General features: G+C 45.1%; 1 protein-coding gene and 1 long non-coding RNA gene across 2 annotated transcripts in view; both read right to left on the reverse strand.

The window, feature by feature from the left end:
• The window catches only part of LOC119453975 (ATP-binding cassette sub-family C member 2-like), a 77,967-nt gene extending 58,612 nt beyond the window's left edge, over positions 1–19,355 (reverse strand). The window contains 8 exon segments of the mRNA XM_037715998.2: positions 797–925; positions 3,073–3,189; positions 4,128–4,195; positions 5,196–5,330; positions 14,030–14,167; positions 16,290–16,391; positions 16,925–17,071; positions 19,316–19,355. Coding sequence (XP_037571926.2) covers positions 797–925; positions 3,073–3,189; positions 4,128–4,195; positions 5,196–5,330; positions 14,030–14,167; positions 16,290–16,391; positions 16,925–17,071; positions 19,316–19,336 — 857 coding nt within the window. The 5' untranslated portion in view covers positions 19,337–19,355.
• Positions 9,973–11,983, reverse strand: LOC125945549 (uncharacterized). The gene is made up of 2 exons (XR_007466978.1): positions 11,804–11,983; positions 9,973–10,158 (listed from the first exon to the last, which is right to left on the reverse strand). It is a non-coding gene; the product is annotated as an uncharacterized LOC125945549 (long non-coding RNA).
• Positions 19,356–20,404: the final 1,049 nt, after the last annotated feature.

Below are 20,404 nucleotides of genomic sequence, written 5' to 3' on the forward strand. Positions count from 1 at the left end.
ATTAGCGATGCCCCGTTACTACATGTGCATCTAGAGTGCATTGTGTTCTGACATCAAACAAACTGTCAACTAGTTTAGCTTTGTCTTGTGTTGGTAGGTCTAGCTACTGATCGCGGAAATGCTAAAATGGAGGCAACAACCAACAACAACTAAAACACCTTCCCAAATTACTCCACTGCAAACCTTCAAGTAGAAGTAAAAAAAAAAAAAAATCGGCACCATGTTACACTCCTGTAACACGTGAAGGCGCAAGTCTGCTGCACACGTGGTAATGCATTAAGATAATTATACGAACGGCGGGGCCAGACTTCTTGCAAGACATTACGAGCCGCAGTGTGGAGTAAACGTATGGCGCTGTAGGTCGACCTCCTCAACGACAGATGCGAGCACCTAGTGCACTACATTAAGGGTTTTTTTTTTCGTTCTTTCTTTCTTTCTTTCCGTCTTTTCTTCTTTCTTTGTTCTTCCTTTCGTTCTACCTTTCGTTCGTTCTGTCTTTCTTTAATTTCTTCATTAATATTAAGCCATTGCATCTTTTTTGAGGGTATGAGCCACACCTGATGATGATATTTCTTGCATCATATCTCTTGCATCCTATCTTTTGTATCACTGGACAAGACGCAGCTTTTTTCGGGTATGAGCCATTGCTGATGATGATATTTTTTCTTCCCCTCGTCTAGGTTTTTTGCATCACTGGCCTAGACACCGCTTTTGTTAGGGTATGATCCATTGCAACGACCCACTTAAGTCTTTCGCCTTAAACAAAAAGAAAAAGAAACTTTATGGTATGACTCACTCAAGTAACGGCACCCGGATCATGTAATTTGCGAAGAATGCGAATCCTGTAAGGACCACCCAGAGAGCCTCGTACCACAGTACGCGTACGAAGCTGCATAAAACGTGGAATCCGGAATTCTGTCCCGTCCTGCAAACGAATAAGTTTCAGGTTGAGCAACTTGTGGACGTCGTTATGCATTCCTGACGAGAAAAGCAACAGATTGTTTGCGTTAAATTGTTGTCGTTCATTCCGCATCAAGAAAAAAGTCACAGGCCTGCGCGGCACACGCAGCACAGCCACAGCGTAAGCTGGTTGAGCGGCGCAATAGTAGCTCCAATTTCGGCACCACGCACAAGGTCTTCGCGACAAAGTGTCTTCGCCTCGATTTTGACGAGAACGATCTGAACTGTCCGCCCGGCGTCGGCGTCGATGTCGAGCTGCGGCTTGTAATGATCTCTGCACAGCAGTCTGCTGAGCCCGATGATGCCTGGTTGTAGACGCGCACGTCTACAACCGTCTACGATTCGCTTCTTCAGCAGCGATTCGTACCTTGCGAGGAGACGCCATGACGTGTACCGAACGGGTACCCAGAATACGTGGCACACATGTAACATCGGGATAGCGTTGATTCCGCGCCTCGTCTGAATTGCATTGCGTCTGAATCGCATCTCGTCCCACGCGGCGGTTGCAGGCATGTTAACTAGATGGCGCCACCATACTGGCGGAGGCTCAGGTCGTCTGCGCCTGCGCGCTTGCCTGTAGGGCGCGTATAAAGTATCCGACTACCACGCAGCGGGCCTGGGTTCGATTCCGGCGGAGAGCGGGTACTTTTTTTTTTCGCATTTCCGGCGATAGCGGTTACGGGGCGGCCGCGGCATCATCGCGACCAGAAACAGCTATTGGAATGATCCCATAACAGCTTACGCTGTAAAAAGAAGGTTATCTGCTCAGCATTACAGCTTTTACAAAGACAGTTTGAGGTGTACAATCGCATGTCGTTACATCGGGGAACAAAGCGGGCGCACAAAGGAAGACTCGGGCTGGCACCAACGATTCGACAATGGGTCTTCATCAGGGTAGCTCTATGGGCTGACACCAATACACTATAAGGGCCTCCAATGTCAAATGGTCAGTAATTGTAATAAAAATGCTATACTGGCTATGCAACTGCGGCTTACATAGATAGTTTGTTATTTTAGCGGACACAATCTTCCCAAGTAAGTACAACCAGCAATACATATTGAACAAAATTTGCTATGTAACTCTTTAGCATCGCGATTATAGTATGTCTTAGTCAGAAACATCAAGCAATCGTATTCGAATACAAATACATTTTGTTCGATATTTCCAGAATGATTTTGTGATGAGATACTCATTATGAAATTTGACGTCACATTCACAGGCGGCAGTCACGACAAAATACAAATTCATTCATTCATTCATTCATTCATTCATTCATTCATTCATTCATTCATTCATTCATTCATTTATTTATTTATTTATTTATTTATCGCCCCTGCCTGGCGGCGCCAGAGGAGGTAGCATTGCGAGGAAACCGTGTTGGCGTCGCACATGCCCCGGCTGTGACAGCCTTGCGACCCACATGGTTCGTCGCGTCGGTTCTGCAACACCACTATCAAAATCGTTAATGTGAAGAAAACTTCCTTTGGGTTGTTGCCGGACTTCCTCAAGCCCGTCTTCGCCACCTCCGTAATTATGATAATTATTCATTCAGGCGTTTTGATTTCTCGTGGAAGTAATGGCCGCCTCATCGAGTAGTTTAGATCAAGAATTATAATTGTGCTATCTGCTACAGGCAATTTTTTTAAATTTGATGCAGTTAAAACGAAATACCCTGTATACAGCTATAATAAATCGGCATGCAAATTCATGCAGTATACGCGTGCATATTGACAGAAACAGGTGCGTAAAACATGCAAATCTGCATCCTTCGGACATGTTGAAATTAAGTTCATAATGCTACTGCTGCGAAATGACACATTACATCAAAAACAACTTATTAGCGTTGTGCTTCGAAGGTTTGAAGGGTCAGTTTGACTTGACTCGGAGGACACAAATCAAGACCCGTATTAAAAACGATGTGTCACTTTGCATGTACAAGAGCAAAAAAAAAACGCATCTAACAAGTTCTAAAACCTGTTGTCTAGAAGAGAGATTTCCTGAGCACCATGCTCTGCGTAACCACCATATCACCAGTGGATTCTTGACTACAAGCCGCGACTAATGACGAGCAGAAGTACATTAATAGTAATGCACGTGCGAAGAGTTCATACCATTTATGCAGCGAAGAACGTAAATGGCGTACAAGAAGTCGGCTTTTTATCCTTCGTATAAGCGGAAGAATGTCGCTCTCCACTGTCCTGGACCGAAGGCCAGCGTTGATTATATGCCTGTGTGGGAGAGTAGTTCCAACAGTTCAGAGGTAAGCGCTAAATGAATGTGTTCGTCTAAAACCATTTGTGCACTAAGGTGGCCAAGTGAAATCATAATTTCACCACGCAATTTATCCAGAATATTTGATTTGTTTGATGGCCGAGAGCTCACAAGTTCTGAACCAAATTTTATGTCCCGGGCAATGATCACGGCTGTCATTAGCAGCTCTTTTGCCGATTGCCATTAAAAGTGGCGATACGTAATTTGGTTGCATGAATGAGAAGATAAACACTTTTTCTGCCGTAAGGTTTTTACATCGAATCAAGAAGCAAATAATACGTGTGATAAGAATTGCATTACCACACCGAGGTTTTGTTCAAAACTTTTCTTATCTGGAGCTTGGGTAGCGTTCCACTTGCTCAAACGCTACGAACCATTGGCGAGTTTCGAAACGATACATGATGGTGCAATTATAAATGATTCTTCTTCCTTTTCGAAAGGCTCACACGTGTTCACTAAGCTCTGAAAAGGCAGTAATGAGGCAGAAAAGCGGACATTTTATTTGTCAAGTCACGCTGTCATAAAGCTGATTGGCTCGCCAGCTATAACTTGCACTACAGTTTTCGCAATTGAACAGCGCCAAACGGATGAACGACAAAGACTCCTGCATCATCGTTATAGTGCTACAATACTTTGAAACAAAAAGTATTCTTCGCATAAAAAAGCGAGAATAGGAAGTGCATACGCAATGCTATATAATACATCTCGAACATCTTGGCGTCGTCAGCCGTCTTCCTAATGGAAACATCATCTGTCGTTCTGCCTTCCGCCGCTATGCAGGTGTTTAAACTCAATAGCAATGCAATTCTTTATCAAACCAGAGCAACCTCTCTAGGGTCGTAGGGTGAAAGGAGTGACAGGAGGGACACACTCGTCAAGAATAAATTTTACTCACCGATATGCTGCACTGCCTACGACCTTACCAAAAGGTGAAAACGTTTCTTCACTCGCACTACATCGTACCTGTAGAAAGAGAGGGAAAGAAAACAAGAGGTGAAAGGCAGAGAGGTTAACCAGATAAAGTGTCCGATTGGCTACATTGCACAGGGAGGTGGGGTAAGTGCAGAAAAGATGCGAAGAGAAGATAAAAAAGAAAGAACACATCAGTTCGCACACTAATGTTTTTCAATCATTCCCGTTGCTCTTAAAAAGCACACTAGCGCTTTTGAAACAGTTCTTGCTGACGTGGGCTGGGACCAGGGTCCAAGAATTCTGGCTTCCGTAATGAGATCGTAGTCAATCTTGCCGAGGACTTTCCTTTGTGCATTGAAACGACGACAATCACGCAGAAGCTGAGCAATCGTCTCTTTCCACCCACAGACTTGACATCCTGGACTTGTGGCCCATTCCGATGAGGTAGGAGTAGGCATTAGTAAAAGCTACTCCAACGCACAGAGGTACGACAACAGATATTGCAAAAGGGAGGTAGCTCTCATTTGTCGTACCTGTGAAGTACCGCGTGCGCAAGAGATTGCTAAACGATAGCCTACTATGTTTTTAAATCACTTCCCCAGTCGGCCTATCATGCCACTGTGGCCACATTTAGAGAGCGCCACTTACGTTTCGGTCACCGCTGCTCCTACAGTGACATTCAACGTTGGAGGTGGGAGTACCGCACGTGAAAATTGTCGCGTGTGCTGACAAGTGTAAAATTGGTGCCATCGTGGCACTGTGCTGCGGACTACTGAGCATTTCGGCGCATCTGCGCTGCCGTTGTAAATAAAGAAGGCTTAGCTGCCTATTGAAATCGCTACGCATCACCACAAGGAGCGGCAATGATGTCAAAAATGCGATTCCTTACCTGTTTCTAGCTGACTGTTGTTTTTTCAACTTCAGCGTGGCGGACAAGAAGTCGGCTGTATTGACACTGGTGTGCTCCTAATATTGCCAGTAGCAGTACATGGAACTTCTTTTTTTTTTTTCACTGTTTAGTTCTCAGAAAGGAAAACATGTGCGCTCTCACCTCAATATCATCCTTGTCATAAACGGGACTGCTTCGAAAAAATGCGCAGAGGAAGCTCCCCAGAGCGGCAACCATTAGCAGTAAGCACGACGTGGTCGCCAACGACAACTCATCCGGACTACAGTAGACAGCTTCCTGGAAGAAGAGATGGATTTATAATGTTTTAAAGGAAACAGCATTGCAGAAATAAAGATAAATATACTTTTGTGCAATCTTAACAAAGTTCACTGATTTTCCGTCGTAACAGAAAACATTTTCAGAGTTAAAATAAAAAAGCTTTAGTGTCAGGTCAACTCCAATTTCTCTGTTTAAATACATGTGAAGCGAAAAAATCTCTCATCAGTAAATCGCTGCCCAGTTTGAAGAATATTTGCTGGATTTAAAAGAGAACGCTATATTCTACCGACTGTATAACGCAGAATACCGATTTGGTGCTACGTAGTTTTTTGTTTGTTTGTTTGTTTGTTTGTTTGTTTGTTTGTTTGTTTGTTTGTTTGTTTGTTTGTTTTACCAAGATTGCCAGAAAGTGGCAAGTATCAGAAACCTTGAAACACAAAGTTCAGTAACTCTGCACCAAAATCAAATATTGCACTTCTCTAAACTGCGTCTGATACAGCATCTGAAGTGGGTAACTGTGATATATTTATAGTGATATAAATAAAAGAACTTAAACGACGAGACCATGTTACAGCACTATTTAACAAAAAATATGCACCTCAAGCTTGTGGCGAAATGTGTTAAGATTATTATCAGAGATCCTTCCACATGCGGATGGCTTGTGGAAGTGCGGATGTGTTAAAAGCGTTCTTATTGCCAAAGATGCACGTGAAGATGAGGTGATTATGTGGCCTGCGTGACGTGAAAAGGGGGCGTTCAAGGTGTAACGAGGCTATTTTATTGCTGTAGACGTACTTGTGAAACAGGCATAGGAGAGACATTTGACGGCGAATGGCCAATGGTTTAAGGGAATGATCAAGTTTAAGTTGAGTCACACTTGAATGATTGTCATAGTTCCTTGAAATGTGACGGGCGGCTCTGTTCTGAACTGCTTCAAGCATGTTAATTTGATAATGAGCGGAAGGGGACCAAACAGGTGAGGCATACTCAAGTTGTGGGCGGACGAAAGTTAGATACGATAATTTGCGAACGTTTGAGGGGCAATGACGGAGGTTGCGTCGTAAATACCCTAAAGTTTTTGAGGCTTTCGCGCACGCAGCAGTGATGTGTTCAAACCAGGAGAGGCCTGGTGTAACGTAAACGCCAAGATATTTATAACATGATGCCCGCGAAAGCTTGTCTCCCTGTATGTGGTAGGAAAAAATGGAAACGTCACGCTTACGTACGAAAGAAATAATTTTGCATTTGTTAGTATTAAGGGTCATGAGCCAGGTGCTACACCATGCAGATAGAGATAGTGTTGAGATTGTCTTGAAGGATCAGGTGGTCGTCGGGACTGTTTATTGCTCTGTATAACATGCAGTCGTCAGCAAAGATTCTAATACTTGATGATATGTTATTTGGCAGGTCATTTATATAGATCAGGAAAAGAAGCGGGCCTAGAACGCTGCCCTGTGGAACGCCAGAAAGGACGTAGGAAGAATGAGAGGAAATATTATTAACAATCGTGAACTGCTTGCGAAGTGAAAGGAAATTCCGAAGCCATGATAAAGTGAGAGAATCTAATCGAAGGGCAGATAATTTAGAAATGAGGCGGCAATGGGCGACACGATCGAAAGCTTTGGCAAAATCAAGAAATATGGAATCGGTCTGATGGTCATTGTTCATGTTGAAATGAAGGTCAGTGGTCAATTCCAGTAGCTGCGTTTCGCATGACATGCCCTTCCTGAATCCGTGCTGGTTTGAAAAGAAGAATTTGTTAGTCTCCAGGTGATTGTAGACGTGGGAGGCGATTATATGCTCAAGAAGTTTGCAGCAAATGCATGTGAGTGATATCGGACGGTAGTTTTCAGGTAAATTCTTACTTCCGGATTTAAAAATCAGTATTACTTTAGCAATTTTCCAGTCGTCTGGCAGTTTTCCAGATGACAGTGACTGTCGAAAGATGTGGTATAATATTGTGCTGGATATAAAAACGGTATTTTTTAGCCTTTTGGAGTTAATATCATCGATACCGGTTGATGAAGATGCCTTAATTTGACATGCGATACCATCCACCGTGATTTCAATGGGCTGCATATACTGGTAGTGGTGCTCCGGGACATATGGCACGTCGGAATGATCTTCCCGAACGAATACAGATGAGAAAAACGTATTTAATGTAGACGAACACTCGGAGAGAGGAAGGTTGTTATCATCCAGCTGGTTTGTGCCTTGATCAGGGGATATGAAGCGCCAAAGGAAAGGCAAATCGGTGTGGAAATATTTATCTTTGGCATTGCATATTGCAGAACAGTAACTGGTCAAGCATTGTTTGTATTGTTCCCAAGCAGAAGATGTACCAACGCGCTTCGCATTACAGTACAAACGTTTTTTCCTGTTTCTATGTTTACGAAGGGATTTGGTGAACCAAGGGTTTGATTTATCGTACATTGGGGTACATTGGTCAACGAGCGAGGACATTTTATCTCTGAAAAGTGCCCAGTTTTCATTTACAGACCGATTGTCATAAGAAGGTAGTAAAACTAGATTTTAAAATGTTTCGAGCTCTACGTTCATTTTGTTATAGTCGCCTTTGTTGTAGTTCCGGATTTTCTTTTTTGATATTCCTGTGAATGGTAGAGGCAAGTCCAATGTTACTTCAATTAAATTATGGTCACTAAAGCCTTTTTGGCAAGACACTGCCTTAAGTGTTTCCGGAGCGTTCGTCAGTAACAGGTCTAACGTGTTCACACCGCGGGTCGGCTGATCAATGACTTGAAACAGGTTAAAGTCTAAGGCTAAATTGATAAATTCTGTTGAAAGGCTACATGGTGACGATAAATTGGTCCAATCAATTAGCGGTAGATTAAAGTCTCCGAAGAGATAAATTACATCTGTGGGACAAAGATCTTTGGCATTAGTGATACTAGCACGAAGTTCGTGTACAAAGGTGTTGCTAGAATCCGGCGGGCGGTAGCAAATCCCAATTAGGATTTTAGCGTATTTAGTCACACAGAGTATCCAGATGATTTCAAGGGTCGAGTCCAGATCTAGCGCGTACGAAGTGAGCGTGTTTTTTACACCAAGAAGGACACCGCCACCAGGGGGGTGAATCTTCCTATACCTCCCATTGGTTCTCCAATAGCAGACGCTCAGTCGACGCTAGCGCCAAGGCGCACTTCAGTTAGGCCCTAGCGGATGGATGACGGCACTACGGTGGCGAAAAAATGTGGTTGATCCCTCTTATATAGGAATCGGTATAGAACACGAAAGTGAAACGTGTCTTCACAGAAGTAGTGTAATGTTTATTGCACATTGATATATAATGTCTATTGGTGTTTTGTGGCTAAAGCGCCCTTAGGCGTTGATGCACCCACGCTGACGCCTGGTGGCACGTCTCCTCCATCACGACTACCAACGTCGATGACCATGAGCAACCGTCGTGCATATGGAAGCTGCACTACGCTGCACACGCTAGCACAACGCGAAAGACGAAGCACGTAACTGACACACTAATACAACGCGCAAGACAAAGCACGTAACTGAATCGTCACCGAGTCAAATCAGCGCGTACAGCGCGTCGTAATTGCAGCCTCCGCGATCAACTTCAGAAACATTTTCAGAGCTAATTGCGGAGGCCACGCTCCGCTGTGCTGAGTACGGTGAACGCCACCTAGGTGGCGTTGGTAGTGCTTCTTGATGCCAGCGTCCCTTCGAATGCTGGCATCGAGGCGTCGTAGTGCTGAGACCACCGAAGCGTTCACTGTCGGTGCGCGTTAGTGTCATAATGCAGTACTTCTCTTTTCTGCTCGTAGGCGGCGGCACCGCCCCGAGCAAGAGCGCGGGTACACGGAGGAGTGTTAGATATATAAGGCGCGTCTGTGTAGCTCTTTGCAAATGCGTTTGTGGCGCAATGGGTTAAACGCTCGGCGATCTATCGTCGCGGACCGAGAGGTCGTGGGTTCGATTCCCAAATTTTGCATGTTTGTGGAACTTTTTCTTCTGGTTTCTTTCTTTGTATTATGTTCGTGTACATTGTAAGAACGTCACATCCGTGACGGAAATACGTCAGTGAAGTTTGGTGGACCCCGGCATAAAACACTTTCGTGTTAAAAAAGAAAAAAGGAAGAAAAGCGGCGCGATTTTTTTTACCCTCCCCCTCTCGCTATAGCACTTTTTTTCTTCCTTTTTTATGATAACGTTGTTCCGCTCGTTTCTCCTTTCCCTTTTGAATTTCCTATCCCTCTCCCATACCTCGCTTCACCCTCCCCTCTTGCCTCGCAAAGTGGTTTATATATATATATATATATATATATATATATATATATATATATATATAGCGGTCCGCGGCACACTTTTTTGGGGGGGACGCGCCACCGGACCGAAGCACGCGCTCCGCGCTCCTCTCCTGACCAGCCGTGCCATTCATGCATTCGAGCTGCGTGCTCGTGCGCAGTGGATTCTTTTTGCATTTTCATGCACGCAGTCGCGTTCATTATTACAATCAAGCAAGCGTGTGCCCAAATTGTATTAAAAAATAATTCCACTTGCAACACAACAGTTCTTTGGAATCACTTTATTGCGTTCGTTTGCGAAAACCAGAATTGGAGCAAATAGTGCAACACACTATAGAATGCAACCAAACGCGGATGGTGTTTCATGTACGCACATGTAAAAAAAAAAACATTTATTGTAAATTCTCTAATGGCCAATGCGCAGAATAGCTTCTCATGGCCTGCTTCTCGCTCGGTCCATAAAATCCACCTCCGTGAAGTGCGCCGAGCATATTCTGCGGTTGTTGACCTTGTCCCTGGGCAAACCCATTAGGTCCATCCTTCCAGCGTAGGTTAAAAACGCTTCCATCCTGAAAAACAGTGAAGATCATAAATTATAACATCGCAGTTGGTACATACAAAACTGAGCTCGTTTCGCGTCGCGGCAGAGTATTAGTTGTGATATGTCAACCTTAATTCTCAGAAATGCATTTTTAAACGATGGCGACCAATTACCTAGAAATAAGAGCAAAGCGCACACCTACACACGTGTTTCTTGCGATGCGTACAGGTGGTACTATATTTATAAGGAGCTTTATGCTCAGTAGAGTAGCTGTCTTGGTCAGTTGGTACATACTGAGTAGTAAAAACCAGTCAAAAAACGAAGGACAGAGAAGAGACGTGGCACACACAACGACTGGACTAACAACTGTGCTTTATTGAAAAACCCGTCTCCCAGGAAAACCCGGCGAGCATGCGCAGCTCAAAAGCCGACACCCACACACAAACAAAGTTGATTGCAAAACGCCACGTAGCTAACGCCAGTGCGATAGGAAACTAAGTTCTTTCTGAATCAGTGAGAGAGAGGTAGAACTGAAGCAATTATCCCCTTGCAAATTGATATGGTAAGCTTCGAGAATTTCACGCTCCGTCTTGCCCTTGCCCCTGCCAAGAATTTTAATATTGAAAAAAAGCGGGACGCAGCCGCATTCCCGACAATGTCGAAGCAGATTTGCTCCATCAGAGGTGTTCCAAGAATTGTAGTGTTCTCGCAGCCTCTCATTAATATACACCGGCCTGTTTGAGCGATGTAAACTTTTTCACAAATCAGCGTAAGCTCATACACCACACGTGTAGCACAAGAAATGTAACCGTTGTTATGACACGCGGGGGGTCTATTCCTGCCGCGCGCCACAGGTGAGCAAAGGCCTGAAAGTTTGCAGGGAGCAGAAAAAACAATGTTAACGCCCTGCCTCGCAGCAACTTTCTTGACGTTGTGGGAGACCCCCTGTACATAGGGCATCACTTCAAGTCTATTCCGTTCAGCCGCCGTTGGGTCAGCCCTTTTTCCCTCTCGCCTCTTAATCTTTTGCAGCAACGTTTCTGCCACTGCCTTCAAAAGCGCTTTCGGGAAACCAGCGGCCACCAAACGCTCGAACTGGTTGTCAAAACTTGATTTTATGCTGTGGTGGCAGATCTTTTGCAAGGCATTACGAAAACAATTCATAGTAATCCCTCTCTTAACGGCTTTAGAGTCTGCGGACGCGTACGGTAACAACGCCTTCTTACTCCTCGGCAAGAAGCACCAGCACACATGGCCGTCGTCCAGAAAAGTTAGTTCAATTTCTAAAAATCTAATCGAGTGGTTAGTAGGCAGTTCATGTGTAAAGCAAAGTACACTCGAACAAGCTAAACCGTCAGGACCTGGTCTACTACGACAGGCAAGAAGTCCATTCGGTGAAAGATTTAAAATAATCAAGAAATCGTCAACATATATGAAAACTTGGCACAGTTGTTAGTCCAGTCGTCGTGTGTGCCACGTCTCTTCTCTGTCCTTCTTTTGACTGGTTTTTACTATTCAGCTTTATGTTCGCTGCTTGTAGACATAACGATTTACTGCATTGTTGTGGTATTTTCAAATCAGCTAGCTGCTGCCTCTCCACCGGACAGCCATGTACGACTGCTCACAATTACTATCACAAATAAAAACCGGGAAGTAAACTGCACAGTGCTCACCTGTTGTCTTTAAGGATGCGGTAGAATTTCACGTCGCATGGCTCACTTCGTCTTGATGTGTTCGCACACCATTGAACCACACACGAACAGCGACAAACGTGCAACAGTAGGGTACCACACGGACCACACTGCTAGCGCGGAAGGCGAAAACCACAAAACTGACCGCATGATGCCAGAAAAAAAAAAAAATTGGTGCCGTTTTGGCCGTTATCAGCACGGCCGACGACGACTGCGGGCCGCGCCAGCCGCGCCGCCGATAGTTGAAGGCGAGAGAGAAACGACAAAGTTGAGAGAGGGTTGACAAGAAAAAAAGGAAAAGCGATTTCGGTTTCGCATCCATCTCATGGATGGCGCTGCAATTCGCGTGGACAAAATACCAGCAGAGTTTCCGAGGCCTGACCGCCACTTCTTTTGTCGATGCGATCTTTGCGATATATGTTGTAGCGTTTACTATCGGCAAGAACCTCGGTATTTGCGATTGCAGGGTACAACCAGGTTTCTGTGAGCGCAAGAATATCGGAATCATTGTCTTCTAGTAAAGAGAAGATGGCGTCACGCTTGGGCATTATGCTTCGAATGTTCGTAAATGATATCAGAAAGGAAGGAGTGACAAGAGGTGGTGTGTCCCTTCGGTGGTGCTTTCGCGCACATGTGTTAGTTGCGAGCTATCTTTCCAACAAAACAACAGCTTTTCTGACACGGTCGAGTATATAAGTTTTGCCGTCCATGCACATCCTGTCAACTGAGAGTTTAAATGGCTTCTTTTGTGCTTTAGCAAATTCTATCAGCATTTTCCTTGCCTGTCGTGTAGGCAGGGAAAAATCTTCTCCGATCGAATATTGCGATGCCTTACGTTTTCTAGCAAATGCAAGGGCTTGCTGCTTATCCTTAAAGAAAATGAATTTGGGTATTATGGGTCTCTGTTTGCCATCTATGAATTTACCTAACCTATGCACACGTTCGAACTGTGCGCCAGTCATTGAAACGTTCAATTTTTCGGAGCAGAACTTCACAATTTTTCGTTCAGGTGTTGCCCAGCCCTCGTTAAGGTTATATATCAGCTTAAAGGAAATTTTTACAATGTTTGCAAGGATTTTGCAAAATCCCTATCACAAATTATAAGTATACTTTCGAGCATTACATCATACATTAGGTACAGTTCATAAAAGTGTTATGTAATTTCTTATGGCTTAGTTAGAGTTGTAAGCTTCAGTTTCAGTTTTCCTAAATTTTGCAGCTTACTATATATATATATATATGTTGCGTCCAAGTGCTTAAAAGGGACGTGCGGATCAAAAGGAGAAAGAGGAGAAGGACGACGACTGTGCAGCGGCCATTCCTGCTGTTCGTAGCCTGCTGTTCCTGCTCTAGCACGCCTAAATAAACCCCTTTTCCCCGTGCTTGTAACAAATTGGTGTAACAAATTGGTGGTGTATATATATATATATATATATATATATATATATATATATATATATCTTAAAGAAATGAAGACCGAAGTCAAAAGCTTGCCATCTACAATCGGCAGATGTACCTTTTTCTTTTGTTTTTAATGCAGCAAGCTTCCCCAAATATATTGCGCGTGATGCCGAGTTGAATGATTTCTTCGTTTTCCGGTATTTCTTTGTGTTTATGTAAAGCAAAATTAACATGCGAATACATGACAGCGCTTGTGTTGCTCTTTCCACCCTTTATCCTAAATGCCGAGGGCGTCTTGTACACTCGCGAGCCAACCATAGGCGACCAGCTGCTGCGAACGTCTTTTTTTTTTTTCGCAGCACGAACATGCTTACTGAAATAAAGTTAAAAAAAATAAATTCTGGGGTTTTACGTGCCAAAACCACGATATGATTATGAGGCACGCCGTAGTGGGGGACTCCAGAAATTTCGACCACCTAGGGTTCTTTAACGTGCACCTAAATCTAAGTACACGGGTGTTTTCGCATTTCGCCCCCATCGAAATGCGGCCGCCGTGGCCGGGATTCGATCCCGCGACCTCGTGCTCAGCAGCCCAACACCTTAGCCACTGAGCAACCACGGCGGGTTACTGAAATAAAGTGGTACGCCTTACATCGACGTGTTCAACCAACGTATTGCATTCGAGCAATTGTACGTTGCAGAGGTGTGCTAGAAGAAATTTTAATTTCTTGTTGATGTCGGTTATCTCCACACATTTACTCGATAGCGTACGATTAGGTAGTCCGAGAAGCGGGAAACGCCACTCACTTGAGCAGAAGTCAGGTCTTTTCTAAGCAAGAAGTCGTTCAATGAGGCGACGAAGTAAATTGCGTGCAATGCGCAGAGAAGGTTGGAGGCGCTCATGCCTTTGCAACGCTGCATGACAGCGCTGATTGTGAGCCACACCTGTCAACGCAAAAGAAAAAAGAAATGCGCATGATGACCTCGCAGCACATTTGTCTCATTAAGGTGCAACTTTTCTGTGATAGCAGACATACGGAGTTTGTTCCAAGGATTTATTCAGAATTCATTGCGGTTTCAGTGCGAAGGCAGTGGACCCAAAGAGCTGGGTCGTGAGCCTGTTGTGTATAGTACTCGTCCTGTCACCGGGACGCTTGCACTAAAGCTACATTACTAAAACTAAACTAGCCTGCCAGCACGCCCACTTGTGTTACGTTCAGCGTATCGTGTGTTCAAAAGAACAGACTGGTGGTCTAGTTACTCACGGTATCACATTTGCTGCGCTGACTTTGATAATTCAAATTTCCCATTTAGGCACAGAAAGCAACGTCATGGCTTGCAGTAGCAAACTAAGTACTAAATATTTACAATAATGATAGATTTCGTAGCAAAGCATTATTTGGCTTATGCCGGGCACATTGTAGGTGGGTAGGTGGGTTCTTGTCTCGCCTCGTTTCGGGCCTCTTCAGTAAAAAGAAAAATCAAGCGTCCGATGGTAGGTTCGAACCTCTGAGTGAGAGCACAGCAGCCGGATGCTCTAATTGTTAGCGCATTTGTCGTCTCAAGGCGATGTCTAGCGCAATTGGTTAGCGCACGGCACTTATACGACAGTGCTTCCTTAGCGTTTTACCACCACTTTTCCGTACCGGGTATCTAACCCGGCCGTTTCTAGCCTCTTTGGTGGACCGATCTCGAATATAGTGCATTCTAAATATAAGTGCCACCGGGCCACTGAGGCCACTGGGTTCATGACGACTGATGACTATAACGATGGTGATTGTGATGATGAAGATGGCGATGATGATTGCGATTATGATTGTGATGATGATGGTGGTACATGTGGTAGCGACGACGATGGTAACGATGATTATGGTGATGACAATCATAATGTTAATGACTGCGGATGACAAAAATTTGGAAAGTGATCTAGTTGACATCGATTAAAATTTGTCGCTCTGGCGCGTCTCTTAAACGATTATGTGGCTCTTACACCCCATTCTCGCCTCCAACTCGCCCAGGAAGACATTGTCCTTCATCGACTTCAAGTGGAAGTTTAATCACTTACCAACTTCTCTTTTTTTATTGTCGCACTCACACCTTCCTTTGTGAATGGCAAATAACTCTTTGGGGTGACTGGTTTGTGCGTCGCGTCACATAGCACGCAGGTTGGTTTCCATTCGGCCACAGACCTTCCACGGTCTTTCCCTTGCGTCACGAACGGGAGCGTGTCAGTGTCTGCCATTCTTGCCTCGTGGCGGCTAAAGCTTTGAGTCGCTGTATTATACTGCAACGCTAAGGAGCTCTTTGAGACGCACGTGCTGTTGTGCGAGAGCATAGTAACGTCGCGAGCTTTAGATGCGGTACAATGTGTGCCGCGTTTCTCCGCCGCGAAATATTTTCTTGCCTTTTTAGTCAGATAAGCTGTGACAAAAAGCTAATGTCGCAGTAAATGAGTTCACAGCTGAAGGAATCGCTGAAGCCTGCTGCCTTCGTACAGCGAAGCTGTATATGGCTAGGTTCTTGCGAATCGCGTCCGCGGACAAAAACGACGCGTAGAACAACAATTTTCGGCGGCGGATAGTCGCGTCTCGTTCACTTGGTATATATCAAAATTGGCATGAAAGAGTACGAATGTATCACTAGCATGACTGATAGGTCATGACATCAATAACGTCCCATGCTCGTAAGTTACGTCCCCATTAACGATAATAAAACCCCGTGTGGCGCATACCCGCATTGGATATGCAGGTATGAACCAGAGATAACACGGGTATGAGCCAGGAGCAAGAAATAAAGAAAGAAGGAAGGAAAGAAAGAAATCACGCGTGGCTAATACCGGTGCCGCACATTTCAGCTTCGCTGGTTTACCATCTGTACAGGGTGCATGAGCGGTGAATTTTATCGCTTTCTTTTTTTTTTTGTAATAAACGATACCGAAAAATAGCAGTGGCCTGCACGATTTTTGAAGTACATATTTTCCATTAATTTTAGAGGTTGTTTATTCGACTGTACAAATCGGAGAGCATGCAGCATGCGCGTTTTGGACAGAAGACACTGTTCTACTCACGAGTGCGACGGCGGTGGCATATCCCACGGCCGCTTCCGTGGTTTCATTGAAAACAAGCACGTTGACGAAGACGAGCGCAACGAGTGCTATGACGTTGCAAACCTGAAATAAACAGCAGCACATGTGCAGTGAGTCACGCGCTGCCGGAGGGAGGAAGCACGAGAAACGCGGATCCCCCCCTCTCTCTCTCTCTCTCTCTCTCTCTCTCTCTCACTCAATACTCCCACGAGGCACAATGGGGGCACGAAATAAGGCAACGTCACGCATGGCCATCACATGCACATACTGCAGGAGTTATTTTTAACTCTGTTGCGATCAAATGTTCAGTGTGGGATATCACGTAATTCGCTCTACGTCGTTCATTCCTCGTGCGTTTTGGCATGGCGAGTGAATTACATGGAGGACATGTGTTAGTGGCCGTTTGCAATGCCCGACGTAGTATCTTCCTAAAACATATACAACTATACTTACGTGGTTAATCAGAGTGAAGCTTAATCCACATAAATAAGGGCGTAAAGCTTTCTATACAAGTCTAAACGAACTTACGTCAACGTTTGTATTACTGTCTGGGATGTCTACGCAGCTCATACAGGGGTGAATGCGTGTTCCCAGTGCGCTTCTGTTCCCCATCTTACCAGATAGCCCAAGTCGCAAAGTGTGAAGCACACTGGTCGCCTGGGCGCCAAGTTGGGCCTCTGCAACAGCTCGACGATGGAGAGGAAGGAGCACCCGAAGAAAGCCCACTTGAGGAACCAAGAAGCTTTGCCCACGAGAGCCGAGGACTGCCGATGTCGTCAAGGAGGGGGACAAGGAACATGAATGTCGAAAAAAAAAAGGCGGCGAAAAGCATTAAGAAGCGAATTCGCTTTGATAAGTTATTCAATTAATCAACTAGCGAATTCTTTACTTGATTGATTGACTGATCAATTAATTAATTGAATGCTTGTTTGATTGATTGATTGATTTTAACGTAACAAAGCAATGTCAAAACTATAGGATAGACATCGCTGAGGGGAGACAACACACGAGCGGCCCTCCAGCTAGTCCTTTGAAATTGCACCAAATTACTGCCAATGCTAACACAGCAAGCAACCCAGTTGTTGCCAGTAAGCTAAATGTCGTTATCATGGCATATGACAGTTAGAAGCAGATTTTTTTTTTACTTGCCACAAGAACGTAATTGTTCACATGGTTTGAAAGTGGCACTCATTCTAATAACTGTCAATGAGAATGTGATGGAACGCGAGAAATAAAAAAAGAGACCTCAAGTATGTGTCACTGTAATCCACCGAAAGCCAAGAGTTCTCAAGAAATGTAAACCCTTGGCGCATGACACCGTTGCGGGTCAAGAAAGGCCACCGTACTAATGTCTAGGCTAGAGCTGCATAACAGAGTACAAACCGACGAGTTCCACAGTTTGGAATTTGTGCCGAGTCAGGGAGACTGTGCAACGCAACCTCAAAAAACACTGTTGCATACAGATGTATTTCGGAAGCAGTATCAAATAGTACTGGCACAGTGAGATTGCTAACCCTGTCAGAATCTTGTCTGAACGGACTCATTGGTGTATCCACGTGATTGTCGATGAAGAAGACAAAACAACGACTCCACTTCAAAAGCCCCCCCCCCCCCCCTCCCCAAAATTTTATAATTCGTCATACAATAGATGACATAAACGAAGTTGAAGCTGGTGGAGATCGCGCAGCCATCGACATTGTGAGTTTCGCCAAGAAGGTTTTACGCACATTGAGCACGCAAGCTGCCCAGCAATCAGAAGCAGAAAGTAAATCAGACGCGTTAAGTTTGAAAACACGTCTTCTTATTTTCGAAGAATGATTACTACTCGAAAGGAGTGAAGAGCATGATATTTCAATGACAACAAGAAAATGCATAACATTTTTCCTTTCTCTTACAGTGAAGCTGTCTATGGCTACGGTTCTATGCATTTTTCGTGTCCGTCAACACATCTGCGTGTGCAAAAACTCTGCTCCCGAATTGGATGCAATATCGCCTCATCCTGTGCAAAAGCTTATACGTCTCATCACTTGGATAGGCATTTTCCGTATATTAGTTATCAATAGGAACCATTTTCAAAATCAGGAGAATCTCAGGTAGATAATAAGCGTTTCTCAAAGATTTGCCGCTGTGCGACCCGTGTCGGCCATGTGTACGCTCGCAATGCCCTCCCTTTGTCGTCGTTCCAAGCGCTTGCGTGACTAGTTTCCTTCCGCTCTCCCGGCGGGGCGGTCCCGTCGCGCGTGTCTAGTTTCCTCCGGCTCCCCGAGGTGGCGGTAGTCTTCCACGTGAATGTATGCCGCCGATCAAGACCGCCAATTAAAATAAAAGTGTGTGTGCGTGTCTTTCTTCGGGATGACCGCCGTCGCCGCTCATGAGAAATAAAATTTGCTCATACCTTTGATCTAAATTCTGTGTCCTCTCTATATCGTGTGCTAAACTGCTTCGCTGGTAATCCATCTTCCCAGCAGTGGTATGGCGCGTGATTTTTACCTTGTACTTAAATTAAACCTTTTGCACATGTGATTGCGTAGCCACTAAGCTACGCTAAACATGGTGATTTCTTTTTTTTTTTTTGAGCGATTCAATTTCTTTCTTATCGTCCTTCACGTTGTGCGAGCCATCTCTGCAATAGTGGGCGTATGGTGTCGCACGAGCCAATAGTGAAGGTAAAAAAAGGATCTGCGGTTTCACGTTCCGTTACCACGATGTGAATATGAGGCACGCCATCATGGGGGTCCGGATTAATTTTTGACTATACGTGGGGTTCTCTGACGTGATGCGCAGTACATGGACTTTTCTGCATTTCACCCCCATCAAAATCCGGCAACCGCGGCTCGGATCGAACCCTAACCCTTGCATGTGAAGGCCGAAACGAATGGTTCTACAAAACACGGCACATGAGGCCAGTAAGCCTTTCGGAGAACGCTGCGAACAGCGAGACAAACGCAGAGATGCTGCGGTTCAAGATATCCCTAAAATATCGCCTCGTGGCAGTATCGGGCACTTACCTCCAGGACGTCACCATCCATGAGTGGCTCGTTGCGAAGTGCCCGCTGAAACGCACTGAGCCTACACGAACAGGAAAGAGGCCGTCACATATTCGGTCGGGCAACGTGTGGCATGACGTAGACTAAAATGAGCGAAAGAACGGAAACGACGCCCACTGCATAACGGCAGTTGGCACCAGCTATGTCTCGCCAGGTCTAGTTCAACGATTTGGGAACGACAGCTGCGCTCGTGCAGCCGCGATACTACACGACCGCAAATTTCAAGAACGCAAAGTAAAATAAAGTCATTTCCCGTGTTCAGTACCGTGCGAATGGGTTAACGCACGGTCCAAGGGCTACTTGAGTGCATTTTTTCCCCCGCCGTGGTGGCCTAATTAGCGGCTATGTCGTCGGGCTGCTGAGCTCGAGGTCGCGGGTTCGAGTTCCTGCCGCAGCGGCTGCTTTTGATGGGGACGGAATGCAAAAAACTGTTGTGTACCGTGCATTGGGTGCACATCAAGATAACCCCCGGCGGCCGATAATAATCCGGAGTCAAGGGTCTATGGCGTACCTTATAATCCGATTGGAGCTTCGGCACGTGAAACCCTAGATTTTTTTTTTTTTTCTGCGCAGTTGTTAGGTTGTGACGTTCGGGGCACAATACACAAAACGTTACGCCCCACTCACGGAGTACGAGACAGTCGGGTTAAGTGGCTTCTGATGCCTTTGGTTCCCCTCTTCTTAGGCAACAGAACCATGTGAATTCCAGATACCAACATTATATCACAGCTGCTTTGCCCGTGATTCTCTCGGTGGAACGCACCAACTCATTCACAGCTGCGTGTGCTGGCATTCGTAACATGCTCGAAACCACGCGGGCTTCATCAAGAGTGCAAAATCAAGTTATCGCGTTATTGGATATCCCGCATAGCCACGTATTCATGATTATGAGCTGCATTCGGCATGTAATGAAAGGCCGATCGAAGAAGACTTGACAAGCACTAGTGCAACGCAATCGTCGTCCTTACGCCCATGGAAGGACAACAGTCTCCAAATGTTCTCGCTAGATTACATGAAAAATAATATATGCTGCCCGCACTTTAAAGTAAA

This window comes from Dermacentor silvarum, chromosome 5 (genome assembly GCF_013339745.2).
Source record: "Dermacentor silvarum isolate Dsil-2018 chromosome 5, BIME_Dsil_1.4, whole genome shotgun sequence".
Lineage (NCBI taxonomy): Eukaryota > Metazoa > Arthropoda > Arachnida > Ixodida > Ixodidae > Dermacentor > Dermacentor silvarum.